The sequence below is a fragment of the Polypterus senegalus genome, chromosome 4 (genome assembly GCF_016835505.1).
Source record: "Polypterus senegalus isolate Bchr_013 chromosome 4, ASM1683550v1, whole genome shotgun sequence".
Taxonomy (NCBI): Eukaryota; Metazoa; Chordata; class Cladistia; order Polypteriformes; family Polypteridae; genus Polypterus; species Polypterus senegalus.
In genome coordinates, this window is record NC_053157.1 from 133,171,980 (window position 1) to 133,191,011 (window position 19,032).

General features: G+C 36.0%; 1 protein-coding gene across 1 annotated transcript in view; it reads right to left on the minus strand.

Moving 5' to 3' along the window:
* Positions 1-388: 388 nt before the first annotated feature.
* zmp:0000000660 (arf-GAP with Rho-GAP domain, ANK repeat and PH domain-containing protein 2) overlaps positions 389-19,032 on the minus strand; it is a 446,729-nt gene continuing 428,085 nt past the window's right edge. The window contains exons 32-33 of the mRNA XM_039751270.1: positions 6,570-6,698; positions 389-1,775 (exon numbers count right to left, since the gene is read on the minus strand). Of these exons, the coding sequence (XP_039607204.1) occupies positions 1,440-1,775; positions 6,570-6,698 (465 nt within the window). The 3' untranslated portion in view covers positions 389-1,439. The remainder of the gene's footprint in view (positions 1,776-6,569; positions 6,699-19,032) is intronic.

The following is a 19,032-nucleotide window of genomic DNA, read 5'->3' on the forward strand; positions in this document are numbered from 1 at the left end:
TTTAAAAGGGTGCATCACATGATTCCTTACACTCATCATGGAAACATGAAGCCTATTGGTCATCATTTGTGCGTACGCATTATTGGTCACTTAATAGGACAGTTTAATTTGTATATGTATCTGAGAGTCCACACGTATAAAATTAGCATTAAATGTGCAGGTCAATAGTATCTGTTGGTTCTCAAGCAGTTGCAGTTTCATGAGTTCAGTGTTTGACTTACTGTGAAATAATAAATAGCACATTATGTTATCTTACCCCCATTTAGTAACCTCTGTCCTGCTTATATGGACGATAATAGATTATTTAAGGACATAAGAAAAACATTTCCTTAATGACATAAGGCTAGTTAAAAATAATAATAACATCCAATTCATTTTGTACTAAGACTCTCAGCTTTGTTAAGCAAGTCGTCTATGGTTTGTTGAAATAAGCAGCCATACACATGCCTTTACACCCATGTTTATTAAAAAAGTGGGACCTACATTTGAGAAGCAAATGTATTTTAGAACTGATATATTTTATTACATTAAGGTATTTGAAAACATGCTGTTTTCAGTCTTTTTTATGGCATAAAGTCCTAAAAGCTGCATGTACTATTTTTAAGCTACAACTACAGCACTGCAGTTCTGATTGGTTTATCATCCCACCTGCCCCACTGCGATTGGCTTGCTTTCAGCAGGTATTTTATTTTAGGAGCGTAACCTAATCAGGAGACCCTGCCTCTTTATTAAAAGCTGTGTTCATTTGTTTAAATACTTGAGATTACAACTAGCATCACTCAAGTAAATGTGTAAATTGGTGTTTGAACAACTTTATTTCCATTTCAAATCATTTAATTATTCATTAATTAAAAAACATTGTTTAAATTCTATGGCAAAAAACATATGCCAATCAAACTTTTACACCAAAGTTTCATTCTCAGTCTTCGACTTTGTGCCTTTTCTCAAGGTCATTGGGCCTCCAGATGTTTGTTTTCTGTTTACTGTATATTAGTTAGAGATTTATTTCTGTTTTCTTTATTAACAAATTGATTCTTTTAAGTTTAGAAAATGCCAGAGTATATAAGTCTTTCATTTGACATTTTATGATCATCTAACTGTTGGTTCATGATGCAGAAGAGACGATTTTAATGGTGCAGTGACATCTCCTATGTCTGAATGATTTTCCTTCCAGTTTATAAGGAAATGCTTAGAATCCATCCATCTTCCAAGCCCGCTTATTCAGGGCAGGGCCGAGGAGCAGCTGAAGCCCATCCTAGCAAACACTTGGCACAAGACAGGAACAATCCCTGCACTGCACTAAAAACTTATATTTTCTTCCCATTTTATTTCTTAACACTGTATACTGTTCTCTAATAGGCACTGTCCAGAAAGTCAATACAGCTTGCAACTGATCATTTTTTGAGTTCTTTACATACTTAACTTCACATATACTGTAGTTACTCTTTGTTAGTCCTATTACCTTTAGTTAATACCGCATTAAGCTCCTGTAAAAACTTGGGAGGAAGATGCAGCTCGGGAGAACATTTTGATTTGCTTGCTGATTGATTTTGCTTGTTGATCTTCCTTTGATATGCAATGCTATGTGATGGATCACTTTGTACATGGCAAGTTGCAACTGTTTTCTGTTTCACATTTTTTAGATTTGTTGTGTGATCTTCTTTGATTTTCAAGCAGTCGGACAAAATATTAGCTTTTTCCTTTACGTTGCAACTGGCATTCTGTTCATGACCTTCTTGACACGTAGCAAGGGACATTTCTGAGTTTTCATTGAGCTGTTTAAGTAAAAAAAGCCATTAATAATCTTGCATTTAATGCATATAGCTGTACAATATTTCTGACTGAAATTAAGTGAACGATCACTAACAGTGTTTGATTTTCAGTTAGCTTAGTAAAATATTGAAATTAAGTATAAAGGTGCCAAACACTAACTAAAGTCAATAATGAAAACAGTAAAATTAGCAAGTCACTAAAAATGTGACCTGTATTTTAAGAGTTTTTATATAGCAAATGACTAGTTACACTGAAACATTCATTATGCACAGTGAACATACCATACTAAATATGCTCAGGATACATTTTATTATGTAAAAATACTGTGCATCAGTATCTCCTTGTTGAGGAAATTAGTCTTCGAATATCTTATGAAACAACCAATAGCTAAAAAACTCTCTGCTTGTAATGTTTATGCAAACTAATATGGCATCTGGTTTCATTACATTTCAATACAATAGCTGATGCATCACATCTGTAATCAAAAACATCTACACAAACACTGAAGAATACAGACCATAATAATAGTAATAATATAATAATAATATATTCTGACAATAAATACATGAAATGGAATATTAAAAAGCTTGGTCAAAACACAATTTTGCACCTTCAATGGAAGCCAAAAATAACACAAATGCATAAGCATAAGAATACAAGTACACTGGAAATCTTGACAGGTTCCCTCAGCTAACCGAACAAGCATTTAACAATGAAGCCATGAAAAAACTGCCACACCAACTTAAATTCCCTCACACCTCCTCATCAGCGTATTTTGTTTTAGAAATGTGTTGATCAGCCCTGGTAGATGGCACCCTGCTATCCCATTCCTCACCAATGCAGCTTTAGTTGTACACAAAGTTCTCCCAGCTCAATTCTGTTTATCTGGGTATGAAGTGACTTGAATTATATAGAGTACATAATATATAGTACATTTCATATATGTTCCGTATCTACAAAGATCTGTGTAAAAGTAGGATGACGCGAAATGCGAGGCAAGAAATGGTGACCATGGAGTAATTATTTCCAGGGCACTCTCTACCTACATGTGTCACATTGTACAACATAATTTTCAGTCAGTCGGTTAAATAAATTAATTTTTCATATAAATTTAATGGTCTTTTCCCAGACAGGGTTCTCAGTATGACATAATCTAGAAATGCCGCAAAATTGTTTTCTTGAAACACATCTTAAATATGGATTAATTACTACTTAACTATGCAGCCTTTGATATCTCGTACTGACCTGAAGGTGCTTATTAATGGTGGAACAAATCACAAAAAGCCCACCATCTTGTGGAAATTGTGGAAAAACAAAACAAAACAAAAAAAAAAAACAATTGAAAGAGAAAAAAAGAAAAGGATGAACTCTTGCATCAAATAGTGTCAATACAGATAAGATAAAATAACATACATCTGCAGTTAAATAAAAAAAATGCCCATACTTTCATCTTCAATGAATACAATGCAGATGAAAATAGTGCTGAAAGGACAGTACAAGAAGTACAGGTAAGAGTCTTTATTATTCACAGTCCTACACTCTTTTATGAAAATGCTTTGAATAAATCATATTTAAGTGGTTTCTTAGGTTCCTGTGGAAAAACATGAAAATAATTTCAACAAGAATACTGTACTGGCCCAAAGGGAGAAGCTTAAGACTGGTGATGGACCACCATAAAAGAAGTGCCTGGCCAGTTAAATTACTTGCAGTCAGGAATAAACAGCAAACTTTGGAGGGTATAACAGATGATGACCATTGAGATAATTCACACTGTATCAGTGTTACTTGAAATGGACTACAATTCCCAGTAGCCCCAGGAGCACAATGCCTTCAGTAAGGGGTTGCTGGGAGAAAGAAGATGAGGTGCTGGATTTTAAAAGTGAGCCATAAGAAGCCAGCAGGTTCATAATTGTCTCGTTGAGATAGTTCATAGATATGGAAAACCTAATTTGGGTATGTACAGTATATTCCACATTGGCGGAGACGTCCTTTATCATTATATACTCTTTACTGTGAGACTTACTGCACTACCTTCCATGGGAAAATGTATTAATTTGACAACAGTGATTTTATTTAGGCTGTAGTCACCTACAAGAAAGTAACGTGAACAGATCTGAAGAGACATGGTTCAGTCTACTTTTCTCTGTAGAGAGGGAGGTTGTTGCCATTTCCAGTCTTCAGAGTAAAAAAAAAATTCACACATGAGCATCAGAAGGCTTTGCACCCTAACATTTTGGTAATTATTTACCGCTCTGATGCTGATCTTTCTGATCATGAAAGAGATCATTACTATAGAAATTGACAAGAAGAATTCATAATTAATTGCAGAATTACTTTTTTTGAGGGTTCCTCTAGAATGTCTCTTTCTCTTGCATGATTTGGCTCAAAAACTAATCAGCACACTGTCATTTCAGAACAGGCTTAAGTTTCAAGTTTGGCATTTTTACATCCCGCCATTTTAGCTCTAGACCATCGTAAAGAAACTGTGACACACAGACAGACACACACCCACCATCGAGATATCAATGTTTTTTGGTATCAGGAGACCCTAAAACGTTGAGATCCGTTGAAAACAGGAGATAGAAATTTTTGACGAATTTAAAGCTGTAGCTCCTCCCCCACAGGTGATAGGTTATGGTGGGGGAGTGTGCAGTGCAAAATACCTAAAAGAGGAGAATGAATTGAAAATGAAAATGCTCAAGCATTAATCATTAATTAAGCATTGAGCATTAAGGTGGAGCAGAGAGAAATGCAACAGAATACTGTAGATATGAATTTGCTCCACATGTCACTTGCAGCTTTGGTGACCAATACATCAACCTATAAATTAAACATTTGCCATCTGGACAAACCATTCATCATTCTACTTTGTAGTTTCATCATCACAACAACACATCTAATCAACTAGAAAGAAATTGTCGACATTCGCTGCATGTGTCATGTTCAACTACACAAAAATTAAATGTTCCAACATTAAACATCACAAGCAGAGAAAAAAAAAATACCAAAAAAGTCATCACAGTGTCTATTTGTTCATTTAGGTAGAAAACTGCCTTAGAGAAAAGGCGTCTCTGAAATCCAGTTCATGTCTGTCATTCTTGGACTCAACAGTGGGGGCATATGGTTGGTCATCACACTACACTGGAGGATCTGGGGAAGCTGTGCTGCCTCAGATAATTTTGAATGACAGTTGTTGTAATGATGACAACACAACATCTTCTTGGTGTAAATGGCAATGTGTTCCATAGGTGATGGTAACAATTCTTCCTTAAACTGAACATTCACTCTACAGGCTCATTTTTAATGCTGCTGTATTCAAGTGTAGTGTGAATAAGAAGTTGCTCTGAGCATACCCACTATCATCAAGTAAAATCCCACCACGGTCACCTTTTAAAGATGAGCATAAAAAGAGTTGTACAGTAAAATCCTGGCATCATGAGTTGCACCTTTCCAGTGTGCAACACTGTTTGAGAACTGTAAATGTGGAGTGCATATACCCTGAACCTTAAGGGAAAATCAGTTCTTGAGATTCCTGTACTCCTCAGCATCTGGTGTTGAAGGACACATGATGGAAAATTGGCATCTGTCAATGCAGCCAATTACTCTTGGGGGGGGGGTCCCATATTCACAGAATTGTAATTTGTAGAGAACTTGGTCTGCAGCTTCTGGGAACGTGATATAATGACTCTTCAGTTCACAGATTGCCCTTAAGGCTTTATTGACTACTCTACACACTATTGCCTTATTAACAACACATAAGCCACCCTTTTCATGATGAAAGGTACCATATGCTAAGAACCATAAAACTTGGAGAGCTGGGGTTATAGTCCCTCCTCTTTGTGACAGCAACACCAATCTGGACTCATGTCTGGACTCATGTCCTTTTGTTTGCACATCCAGAAACAGTCTCTATAACTGATTTCACTGAAATTATTGAGTGGATTGCGCAAGTCAATAAGTATTTTTCTACCTGGTGGGGCTTGCTCACCTTCATTGTAATAGTCTATGTAATCCATGTGTCTCCATTGAAGTGAGTAATACAATATTGCGATATATTTGTCAAAAATCAAGCAACCATATTTGGTAAGATGTGTAGAACCGACAGTTGGTTAAAATCAATCTAGGTTCCAGGAACATCAAACAATATTTACATTGCCTTAACACACTTGCTTAAAGAAAATATATGTATTTACATATTGTATTTCTCCAACAGTCAGGTTCTACTCAAATTAAAGGCGGACTAGCATCATAATATACCACTAGAGAACCTACAGAATAACATGTTCTTAAAAAAAATTTATTTGACTTCCTTAGGTCAAGAATAATGTGTTCTGCCATTTTGAAAATTGCTGAAATATGCCGCCTTATATTTTTCCTGAATCTGATCGGTATCCTCTTGACAAAGGGGGATTGTTTATGGTATATCATGTTTTTATCTATTTAATTTTATTGTGTTATTTTAGTTTGTTAATTAAATAAGGCAAGCACAATCTCCACTATGTTCTTTAGTAGTTCCTAAATTATTTTACACAAATGCATTATATTTTTGAAACTAGCGTCTTCATTGTCTATATTGGTGTAGTTTGGTGTTGTATATATTGGTGTTTTTACTTAGTATTGCCAACCTATGACCTTTAATAAACCCAAAGAGAGAGGCCCTGCAAAATGAATCGAGAATTACTTCTTTTAATTCTAAAAGGAGTAGTCTGACTTGCTGCATTACATATCAAATATAACCTAGAGATGAAAATTTTGCAAAACATAGTAAGGCGTTAGCGTTTTTGCATTCAACCCACCTGTCTGTACTCTGTAGGTCTGCTTTTCTGTTGTTGGATTGGAAGTAAAGCAATGGTACCTGCCTTGGAATTTTTACTCACAGCTGGTAATTGACGTGTCCCTCCAATAGGCCACAAATTACCATCATGCTTTGAAGAAAGCAAAAGACAAATATGTAAGACAACAGCAAATGGTTATCATGGATAAATAATGAAAACAATACAGGTGTATACAAAAGGTCTCTTAATGATTATAATCATAAATATATAAAAAGAGTATTGCATGTATATACTCAGGCAAAAATAAAACTCTGCATATACTTTACATACAAAATATTGATAAACTTAATCATAGTGTGTATTTCAAATTCATAATTCTATATAAGATTTTATAGTGACATTTTTGAGATAAGATGTTTGAAATGCATACAGTATGTCCCATTACAAATTTCTAACCCCTTTTGTCTAAGTTAATATGATGTAGGCCATTTTCAAGATGAATTAGCACTTCTTACATTTCAGCTCGGCAGAAAAATCCTGAGTACTTGTGATACTTGAAACATGTCAAATAGGGCAATGCTACACCATGAGGTTCAATGCTTGACTGTCCAGTATTAACATAAAGCAATACAACATAACATTTTTACGATTGTGAGTAGACCATTAAGTCCTTGATGATAATTTCTACTGTAATTTAGCACCATTTCAAGCCTTCTTAAGAGACATACTGTACAGTAACTTTCCCAGAGTGTGATCTGTTTTGTTAAATACATACAGGACATGGAATACAGCACAACTTTTGCAAAAGTCTTTGTAAGCCTAGGGAATCACCGCACAGTCTTTGTTGGAATGGATGCTATGGTGATTGGCTGGAACTAAAAATTTGAGGAATAAACAGCTTCAAGCTCATTAAGATTTAACACCACAGAAAAATACAGATTTGTTCTAATACCACATGGCAATTTTCCTGAAACTGTCTAGCTCACATAGTAGAAAGGAAAACAAGTACAGAATAGAATATTTTATAAAAATATATCTACTGTAATGAGTTTCATAGAACAGAAGGGCTACTAATGAGGTAGATCATGTAAAGGAAGAAGGACCTACAGTGTAGGTAAATCGGGCAGTAAGCGATCAGCCCACGGGGATACCAAACAAAGGAAGTATCATGAAGCACCAGCATAAAAACAGAATTATTTTCTTAAGTGTAAACTTTATATATGAACTCGAACACTCTAGACATGCAGATAGTTTTTATGATCACCTGCTGTCTTAAATTAGAGAAGGAGCACAAAAGCACAGGGGAATAAAGTGCTGTCAGAATGCCTTACCTGGCCAGTTAGCCATGGATCACTATTGTGCATCTGGTAACAATATTTTTTTTATCCCTTACTTCAAATATTGTTCAAATTAGCTTTGAAAAACTTTGTAAAACCTAAACTAGTAATGCACAAATTACATGCATTCATCAGCTTCTCTAGCCTAATGATTTCACTTCAACAACAGGCATATGGTAGGAGCCATTTGTGAATGAGATGCCAGACACTTGCAAGGAATACCATCACACCCTTAATCAGTCTTGGGCTTTTTTTAGAATCATCAATAAAATGAGTATGCACACATGATTTGACTGCAAGTACAAATTAAAAATAATAAAAAACTATGATTTCTCTATGGATGACAGGTCAGCAATAAGCCTATTATTATTATTATTATTATTATTATTAAATAATAATAATAATAATAATAATAATGGTGGTTCCCACCAAATTTGAGCTATTAACATTTGGCAGAACACACTGAGATACATAAAAAGTTTCTGTTTTGGTCAGTATGATCTTGTTGTAGGCTTCTAATATTATTCTTCAAGTAAAGATTAAGTTTCTAACATCTGTTCTCTCCCTGGCCCTCAAAATAAGTCGACACGAGGATCAGCTACAGTAGGATTACTGTACTGTAGAACAATTTTGATAAGAATAGGCCATTCAGCCTAACAAGCTCATCAATCCTTGTCATTTACAGTAATTTCTCCAAAATGACATCAAGTTAAGTTTTGAAGGCTCCCAGTGTACAACTGTCTACCACACTACTTGTTGACTTATTCCATGTGTTTATGGCTATCTGTGTGAAAAATAACTTTCTAACATTGTGTTAAATATAACCTTAATAGTTTTCATCTGTGACCCCATGCTCTGACTTCTTTTGTCACTTAATTTCATTTAATCAAATCACCTCTTAATGTATCTTAAAATGTTTTACCTCTATACTACCAGACAAAAGTCTAGACACGTTTTTGATAGAAATTGATACCTTTTTTATCAAGATATCATTAAATTGATTTAGAATTACATTACTATTGTTTCAAATGGCTATTACCGCATGAAATGACTGATTTTTAATTTAATATTCACATATGACTGCAAAACTATATTTATTTTCAACAGCCATTCTTTCAGTGTCCTAATGGTAAACTCTCTTAGCTTATACTTAGTTAATCATTTTAAATAGTAATTGGTTATTACAGAAAACATTTTAATTACATTAGCAATGCTGAAACCTGTTATTCTGTTCACATGGGATGCAAGGTGCTAGCATTCCTGAACTTCAGTCCTGGGTTCAAAAGTTGCCAAAATGAAGCAGCTTTTTCAGAAGGCATGTCAGTGTCTTGATTGGATGAGTAGGGGTCAGGTGAAGGTCCTGTACCCTGATCGAGGCAGGCTCCAACCTTATGCTGCTAAAGTACAGAGTCAATTCCAGAGCATTTTGTTCATGAATGCATTGCATATGTAACCAAAAACTGATAAAGATATTCACCTATTCATTATTAATTTTCTAGCCCACTTTGCTGAGGTGAACTAGGGTATTTGGAGGAAAACCAAAAAGACAGTTGGAGAATGTGCATCACTACATGGGCAAAGGTCGGACATTCCAGAAATGGTAACTCTAACCATTGAACCACCAGACTGCTGCCACAAGGCATAGGTTTGAATGGTTAAAAAAATTAAGACATTTAACTCAGTGAAAAAAAAAATCTTAGGAAACCACAGTAATTCCTCTCTTTTTTATTTATGTGGTGGCGTTTCTTGCTTGGTGTATCTGCCCTTTTGGTGTTTATTCTAATTAGACCTAATTATATTTTAGAAATGCTACTTAATGGAAATATCATGGAAAAAAATTGTATGCTGCTTCTGTATGTCACTATCTGACATACAGTGCATCGGGAAAGTATTCACAGCGCATCACTTTTTCCACATTTTGTTATGTTACAGCCTTATTCCAAAATGGATTAAATTCATTTTTTTTCCTCAGAATTCTACACACAACACCCCATAATGACAACGTGAAAAAAGTTTACTTGAGATTTTTGCAAAATCTATACACACACTGCTGTGGCCCCACAATTCATATTGTGCCGCCTACCTGGATGATGTCATCATTTATTCCTGCACATGGAAGGATCATGTATGGCAGGTTCAAACAGTTCTCTCCACGCTAACGTCAGCCGGGCTTCGTATTAATCTGAAGAAATGTTTCTTTGGATTAAGAGAAGCCAAATATTTAGGTAACCTATTGGGTGGGGGTGTTGTTAAACCACAATGTCTTAAAATTGATGCCATCCTGAATTGGCCCCGTCCGATAAATAATCGACAAGTACAAGCATTTTTGGGATTGGCCAGTTACTATAGCCGTTTTGTACCGCATTTCTCGGAAATCGCTACGCCCTTATCTAATTTAACAAAGAAACGAGCACCTTTAAAAATTGTATGGGATGAATTGGTCGATAAAGCATTCAGTGACTTAAAATTGGCCCTTACGTCAGCACCTGTATTGAAATCTCCTGACTTTTCTATTCCTTTTATTCTCCAGACTGACGCATCGGTCACAGGATTGGGTGCCGTGCTGAGCCAATGTGTTGACGGTACTGAACACCCCGTTATGTATCTGAGCCGGAAACTACTGGAGCGGGAGACTAAGTATGCTGCGGTGGAGCGGGAAGCCTTGGCAATTAAGTGGGCTATCACGTCATTAAGGTACTACACTATTGGGGCGTGAATTTACTCTGGTGACGGACCATGCCTCTTTGCAGTGGTTGTCTCCTCATTGGGAGTCAAATCCTCACGTCACTAGGTGGTTTTTGGATCTTCAACCTTATCGTTATAGTGTTACTTATTGCAGAGGTTCCTTGCAGGCCAACGCAGATGCTCTGTCCCATGTCCACGACCTCTCGGTGCAGATTGCCTGATCGGTTGGGTTTGGGCTGAGGGGGGGGTCGTGTCACACACATGCGAGTTGGAGGCAGTCAAAGAGCCTAAAGGTGAGTGAAATATCGCGAGACAAAGGCTAATCACGTGGTGCTTACCTGAATCTCTTTTCGCCTACAGAAAACCTGACGAAAACTGGACGACAATATATGGGGACGGTCCCCAAACCCTTTTCTGTTTTGTAGAAGTCTTTTTTTTGTGCAAGGTCATTTATTACTATATATTGTCACACACGTGCGCATGGGAGGAGGCTAAAGGGCTTGAGTAAGGGCAGTTCCGATTCCTACCTGGATGTGGCAGAGTGCACTGACTCTTTTTCTCCCTTTCCTTCAGACCAGAACAGATTCCACCTGGCTCGCTTGACGTCACTTCTGGGACCGAGCCTATGGAAGAAGACTTTGCCGGCTCCGGCCCCTGTGATGTCATGTCCGGGCTCGAACCTATGGCTGAAGACCTTCATGAGCCTGACCCCTTTGATCTCACTTTCTGTCTTCCCCTTTAAAAGCCTCCACCTTTTCCCCATTCCTTCAGTTCTGTTTTGGACTTGTTTTTGTGCACAGCAGTGCTATAATTTAAAACTACTACAATTTGCAGCCAGGAAACCAAATATAGGGTGGCTGCCCCAAACCTTGCTATGGCTCTTTGTGGCTTTTGTGACTATATATATATATATATATATATATTCTCCTCAAGGCCTATATTATGAGTCAGTATCCCTGCAAGACAGGTTTTAAACAAGATGTAAGTGAAAGTAGTTTCAAGACAAAAGACTTGCTAACTGTTAATTTTTAATGAGATGCTCCTTTAAAAGTGTAACATGAAGTATGGGAGGATGCAAGTCATTATCATAGATAAAGTACTCTGCAACACTGTGATGTCTGAACATTTTGCATGAGGCATGAGGTGAAACAGAAGAACAACCAGAGGAAAAATTATGCAAAGTTGAGCTTGGGTCATGAGTATAATGTATCATCCAAATTGGTCAGAAGGGAATTTAACAAGGCTGGATAGCTTGGCCCAAAATAGCTTACAAAACCTGCCAATATCCACCAGATGACAAGTAATGAAATGAGCAAAAGTAATGGCCTTTTATTCAGCTGATGAATGTGACAGGGTCGAGCAAAATGATTTTCACAGTCTTTGCTATGAATCATGGCAATCATGTTACTCAGCAGTTCTGGTGAAACTATACCTAAATTCCTTAGTCTAACAATAAAAAGTATATTGGCTGTATAATTTTATTTATCACACAACCCTTTTTTCATATTTTATTTCTCAACATTTCTTTCCTAAAGAGAATATTTAATTATTTCGTAGAAAAATATAAGAATAATATAAGGTATTTTTTATTAACTGTATATTTTCTTTATCAAAAATTGTATTTTTTTCAGCTGAACAGTGCTTAATAGTTTAAAACTACAATGTCAATCAAAATTCTTGGCATATGTAAGGGTAAAAATTAAAGTGATAGGGGAGCATTGTAAGGAGCTATACCCTGTAATAGCAGCCAAGAAAAACGGTTCATTGTAGTTCTGGCTCAAACACACTGCCACACTCTGACTGGCTCCAGTTTAGAAATTATACAAAGTAGAATCATGCCTTTGGAAAGAGGTGCTAAAAGATGAGCAATGCAAACATAATCATATACCAAACTCACTGAAAAAAATGTTTTGAGAGGAATGAAACCTAAATTCAAATTCTTTGAAGCAGTAGTGCTATCCTCACTGCCTCTATGTAACCTATCCTATAATAATTTCTATTCCATTGTAGTACTAAGACTTTTAATGAATGTATTTGTTCAGTATTGTACTTTGTATTTGTCTTCTTATTTTCTTTTATTTGGTGAGATGCATCAATCTTCCTTTTGCCGAGTACTGATCAATGATCATAAAAAGTCTGTAGACAGTGCCTCCTCCAGTTGTTGCTGAATAGTATAAACCCTCCATATTGTTTCTACTTTTACTGAAATTGAATTGCTAAAGATGAAACCAGATTTAAAGAAGTCTGAAAACTGTAAGTGACTTTGTATTAACAAAAAATAATACTATAGCAATAATTAATTACATTTAATATCAATTATGTAACCTACTCATAGCAGTTTAGATAGTGGGGAACCACTTCAAACACCACCAATGTGTAGCGTCCACCTGGATGTTGTGATGGCAGCTATTCTTAGGTCCGTACGCTCACCACATTTAAACTATGGTGATGAAAGGATGAGAGAGATAATGAATAAGAGACTTGGAGCATTTGGGGTCAGAATAAACAAAGCCGTGGTGAGAAATTTAGCCAGGACATCAGGTATAAGGTGCATGTAAGCAGCTATTTTAACAATCAATACTGATAACATAACTTTGTCACACAATTATATCTAAATGTGAAATTATAAACATAAAAATATACACTCTTATACAAATAATAAACAAAGATAATGTTATTGAGTATCTGTGCAATGTACACTTCACTAATCCATTAACCTCCTTAGCGTTATATATTTTTTCTCTAAAAACATGTAGAAAGTGTTGCATTTTTTGGCTTAAAAAATTATATTTTTATTAAATTTCAACTTTCTATGGTAAAACATGCAAAACACTAAAAGAACAAAGTCAGAAATATAGAAAGTATAATAATAAAAATAATAATAATGATGAATAATAATAATAATTTGAACAGCACACTGCACCTTTTTGAATGATGCAAACATCACTTTTGGATTTATCAGAATCACTTTCGGTTTTATTAGAAGGCGCATCTATACCATTGCCCGGGTAACGCTAGGGACTGGCGCTTACTCAAGACATGCCAATACCGTTGCTCAAGTAACGCTAGGAACTAATGCTGTTGCCTCTTTTACAGCCTGAATAAACTTCAGGTCTTACACGAGATGCAACTGTACTGCTGCCTGAGTGTCACTCAGGACTAACACTTTTAACACTGTTTTTACAGCCTGTGTGACGCTCAGGTCTAACGCTACAGAGGTTAATGCACTAGATGCACTATTAATATATTAGAACTTCTATGGTTTTGATATGACAAGTTTATCAGCACTTCTCTTCTTGAAACTCATTCCTGGAAGCATATGACTAGGTCACTGAATTCTTGTAATATTATAGTAATAAGTTTTGGTTCTTAACATTTTTAGGAATTCAAGGTTATTTCTAACAGAAGAGCACAAAACTGTCTCTGTCATTTCTTCAACAGAACACAATGACCTTCATCCTGTTTTTCTGAATATTACACTCTTTCAAATGATTTCATCATTATTGCCTACAGGTCTTTGTGTTATATGCCATCTTTACATATCATATAACCCACTTATCCACTACAGGATAATTGTGCGCCAATGTGGGATCAAACCCACATAATGTTCCAATCTATCATAGGGTAAACTCACAGATACAATCATCAACATGGGCCAGTTTAGAGGTTCTAGTTAACCTACTACACACATCTTTGAAATGTTGGAGGAACCTACAAAGATCTCAGTACAAACACGAACACCATAGCATGCCTCATTATACTATCATGGCAAAAATAAAATATTTTTAGTGCTGATCTTTTCACTTAGCCAGGTTTTATGTGTTTTTCTTCAAAAATCAGTAGCCAATTTTAATTGGGTTCCTAAAACTCTAACAAGCTCACACCACAATACTGACAAGACATAAAGGATTTTAAAAAAGGTGTACAAAAGCACAAACAACAGATGCAAAATCAAAATACTAAAAATTACCATGAGGTTAAGGCATCCAAATGATAGGCGCTGGCTTTTCTAGTAAAGATAAGAAGACTGAGTTCCAGTAGGGAAAATACCCACTGTCAATACTGACACGTAAAGTCATACTCAAGGTGTGATGTCACAATGTTGTGGTCATTTTTGATCCCATGAAATAATGTAGGAATGCCATTCAAAAAAATTAATACCAAACAACAACGGCACAAATGAAAAAACAAACTTACACAAAACCAATTGTGAAAACATTCACATCTAACTATATAAAATGACAGATATATTCCTTTTTTTTGCATTTTATTGATTTTATTAAAATCAAATAACATTCCATATAAGCAAATCAAGTCTGCAAAACAAAACTAGGCTAAATGCACATGAACTCCACCCATGAGAAAGACAGCATTTTAAACAGTAAAAATAAGTAAATAGATAAATTAATAAATTAATAAAATTACATAGAATAAAAAGTGGGAAGATAATCTGCTTCTTCAATTTAAATGCGTATTCTAAAATGTTATTGATTAGATCCTGCCAATTTTTGAAAAAGTTTTGTACAGATCCTCTAAGAGAAAATTAGATTTTTTCCAATTTCAAGTAGTATATAACATCAGTTACCCACATACTTAAAACAGGTGAGTTAGACTTATCTTGCTCAACTGGAAGAATCCTATGTGTCAAAACTGAAGTAATGGCAATCACAATATGTGTGTCCTTCTCCAGTTTAAGTCCATCTCGAAGTACACCAAACACAGCTGTTAATGGATTAGGAGGGATTGTGACACCAAGGTTGTCTGAAAGGCCTTTAAATATTTTGGTCCAGAATGATATTAATTTGGTGCAGGCCCAAAACATATGGCCCAGTGAGGCTGGAACTTGATTGCAACGTTCAAAGGTTGGACCTTGCCCTGGAAACATTTTGGACAATTTTAAACGAGACAGATATGCTTGATATATAATTTTAAGTTGAATAATTGTATGCTTTGCGCATATGGAGCTCAGGTGAATTCTGTGCACTGCTACCTTCCACTCCTTTTCTGAGATGTTGAGTAACAGATCCTTTTCCCATTGTGCTCTTGGATCTTTGAAAGGGACTGATTAATATTTTTTTGGCATAGCGGTAGGTGGGACGTGAGGAAAATTGGCCAAGTTTTGTTTAACAAAGTTTCTAATTTGAAGGTAGTAAAAGAAATGTGTTTCTGGAAAGTTAAATGTGGCGTGTAATTGTTCATAGGACGCAAAGACAAATCTCTAAGTGATTTAATCCTGAATGTTTTCCAGACATTAAGAAGTGCATATGTTTGAGAGGGTGGAAAGAAGTGGTTCTTGTGCAGAGGTACCACAGATATAACCTTCTCTATCTTAAAATTCTTCCTATATTGGTTCCATATTCTGAGTGAGTGAAGGACAATTGGGTTGTAAGTATAAAGAAGTACTGCAGCATTTTGTTTCTGTTGTGGACCACACCTGTGTATGTTCATCTATTTGTGTCAATGTCCAGGTTTTTATATTTGCCACCCAGTAATAAAATTGAAAGTCAGGTATAGCCATGTCACCTTCCACCTTACGTTTTAGTAGGGTCGCCCTTAGGATATGTGGATGTTTTGAATTCCAAATAAATGAGGTTATGGTTGAATCTAACTTCTTAAAAAATTATTTATTGATGTATATTGGAATGTTTTCAAATAGAAAAAGAAGCTTAGGAAGGATATTCATCTTGACAATGTTAATTCTTCCAGCTAAAGTGAAATGAAGGGTAAACCATCTATGCAAATCTTGCTTCATTTTTTCCATACAAACGGGAAAATTTTGTTGATAAAGAGCTTTATGTTTACTTGTGATGTTTACCCCTAGGTATTTAAACTGATCTGCAACGATAAAGGGGAAGGTGTCCAATCTAATATTGTGTGTTTGAGAATTCACTTTTATTCAAATTAATTCTGAGACCAGAAATCTTTTGAAATTCTGTTAGTGCTGTTAGGACAGCAGGCACAGTATTTTTTTTTTGTTCCTTTTTATTAATTTTATTACAATCTATACAAATCAATCAAGTTTTTACAAAAAGAAAAATTAAGTTAAGAACAAATCGATCCCCACCCCTGAGAGAGAGCGCAAGCCAAATGGCGTGAAATTTAAGACCTGTAAACATACCTAAATTAATAAATTCTTTGTGCTTTATGAGCTTATTTTAAAATATTACTGATTAGATCCTGCCATGTTTTGAAAAAAGTCTGTACGGATCCTCTAACTGAGTATTTGATTTTTTCCAGTTTCAAATAGTATAACACATCAGTTTCCCACTGACTTAAAAGAGGAGAGTTTGGGTTCTTCCAGTTTATCAGAATAAGTCTGCGTGCCAAAAGTGTAGTGAATGCAATCACAATTTGTTTATCTTTCTCCACCTTAAACCCATCTGGAAGAACCCCAAACACAGCTGTTAATGGGTTAGGAGGGATTGTGAGACCAGGACTGTCTGAAAGGTAATTAAAAATTTTCGTCCAGAATAATGTTAATTTGGTGCAGGACCAGAACATGTGACCCAGTGAGGCTATAACTAGTTTGCAGCGTTCGCAGGTTGGATCATGCCCTGGAAACATTTTAGAGAGTTTTAGTCGAGACAGATGTGCTCGATATATAATTTTGAGTTGTATAATTGTATGCTTTGTGCATATGAAGCTTGAGTGAATTTTCTGCATTGCTACTTTCCACTCCTTTTCTGATATATTAATTAAGAGATCTTTTTCCCAGTGTCCTCTTGGATGTTTTAAAGGGAGGGATTTTAAAATGATTTTATATATTGTAGAGATGGCGTCAAAGTCCTTGAGATTGAGCAATATTTTTTCCAGCATGAATGTGGGTGCAAAATGAGGAAAATCTGGAAGGTTCTGTTTAACAAAGTTCCTGATTTGAAGATAGTGAAAGAAATGTGTAGTTGGAATGTTACATTTGGAATGTAATTGTTCATAGGATGCAAAGACGTTGTCTATATAAAGATCTCTAAGCAAGTTAATTCCAAATTTTTTTCAGATATTAAAAACTGCATATGTGTGCGAAGGTTGAAAGAAGTGGTTCTCTTGCAGAGGTGCCACAGATAGAAGCTTCTCCGTCTTAAAATGCTTTCTACATTGGTTCCAGATTCTAAGTGAGTGGAGCACAATTGGATTATTAGTATAGACCTATAAATATCTGGGAGTGCAGCTGGATGACAAATTGGATTGGACTGCCAATACTGATGTTCTATGTAAGAAAGGTCAGAGCAGACTATACTTTCTGAGAAGGTTGGCATCCTTCAACATCTGCAGTAAAATGCTGCAGATGTTCTACCAGACGGTTGTGGCGAGTGCCCTCTTCTACGTGGTGGTGTGCTGGGGTGGCAGCATAAAGATGAAAGACGCCTCACGCCTGGACAAACTTGTTAAGAAGGCAGGCTGTATTGTAGGAGTAAAGTTGGACAGTTTAACATCTGTGGCAGAGCGACGGGCATTAAGCAAACTCCTGTCAATCATGAATAATCCACAGCATCCACTGAACAGTGTCATCTCCAGGCAGAGGGTAGCTTCAGTGAATGACTTTTGTCACTGTCTTGCTCCACTGAGAGACTGAGATCGTTCCTCCCCCACACTATGCGACTTTTCAATTCCACCCGGGGGAGTAAATGCTAACATTAATTTCATTTTTTTCATTTTTATTACTATTTAATTTAATATTCTTTCTTTGTATCAGTATACTGCTGCTGGATTATGTGATTAAAAAAGTATCTATCTATCTATATTGCCGATAACGTGTGTTTATTGGAGCACAGAGCAAGGAATACAAAGAAGTACTGCAGGATTTTACTTCTATTGCGGACCAAGCCTGTGCATGTTCTTCTATTTGTGTCCAGGTTCTCATCACCTGTATATTTGCTGCCCAGTAATAAAACTGGAAGTTAGGTAGAGCCAATGCCGCCTTCTGCCTTTTGTCTTTGTAGGGTCGCTCTTTTGATGCGTGGATGTTTTGAATTCCAAATAAATGAGATTATTGTTGAATCTAATTGCTTAGAGAATGATTTATTGTGTCTGCGGTGGGTTGGCACCCTGCCCAGGATTGGTTCTTGCCTTGTGCCCTGTGTTGGCTGGGATTGGCTCCAGCAGACCCCCCGTGACCCTGTATTCGGATTCAGCGGGTTAGAAAATGGATGGATGGATGATTTATTGTGTATTGGAATGTTTTGAAATAAAAAAGGAGCTTAGGAAGAATATTCATCTTAACAGTGTTAATTCTTCCAGCTAGTGTGAGATGAAGGGTTGACCATCTATGCAAGTCTTGTTTAATTTTTTCCATGCAGACGGCAAAATTTTGTTGATAAAGAGCCTTATGTTTACTCGTGATGTTTACCCTTAGGTATTTAAACTGTTCTGCAATGATAAAAGGTAGGGTATCTAATCTAATATTATATGCTTGAGAATTCACAGGAAAGAGTACACTTTTATATAGATTAATTCTGAGACCAGAA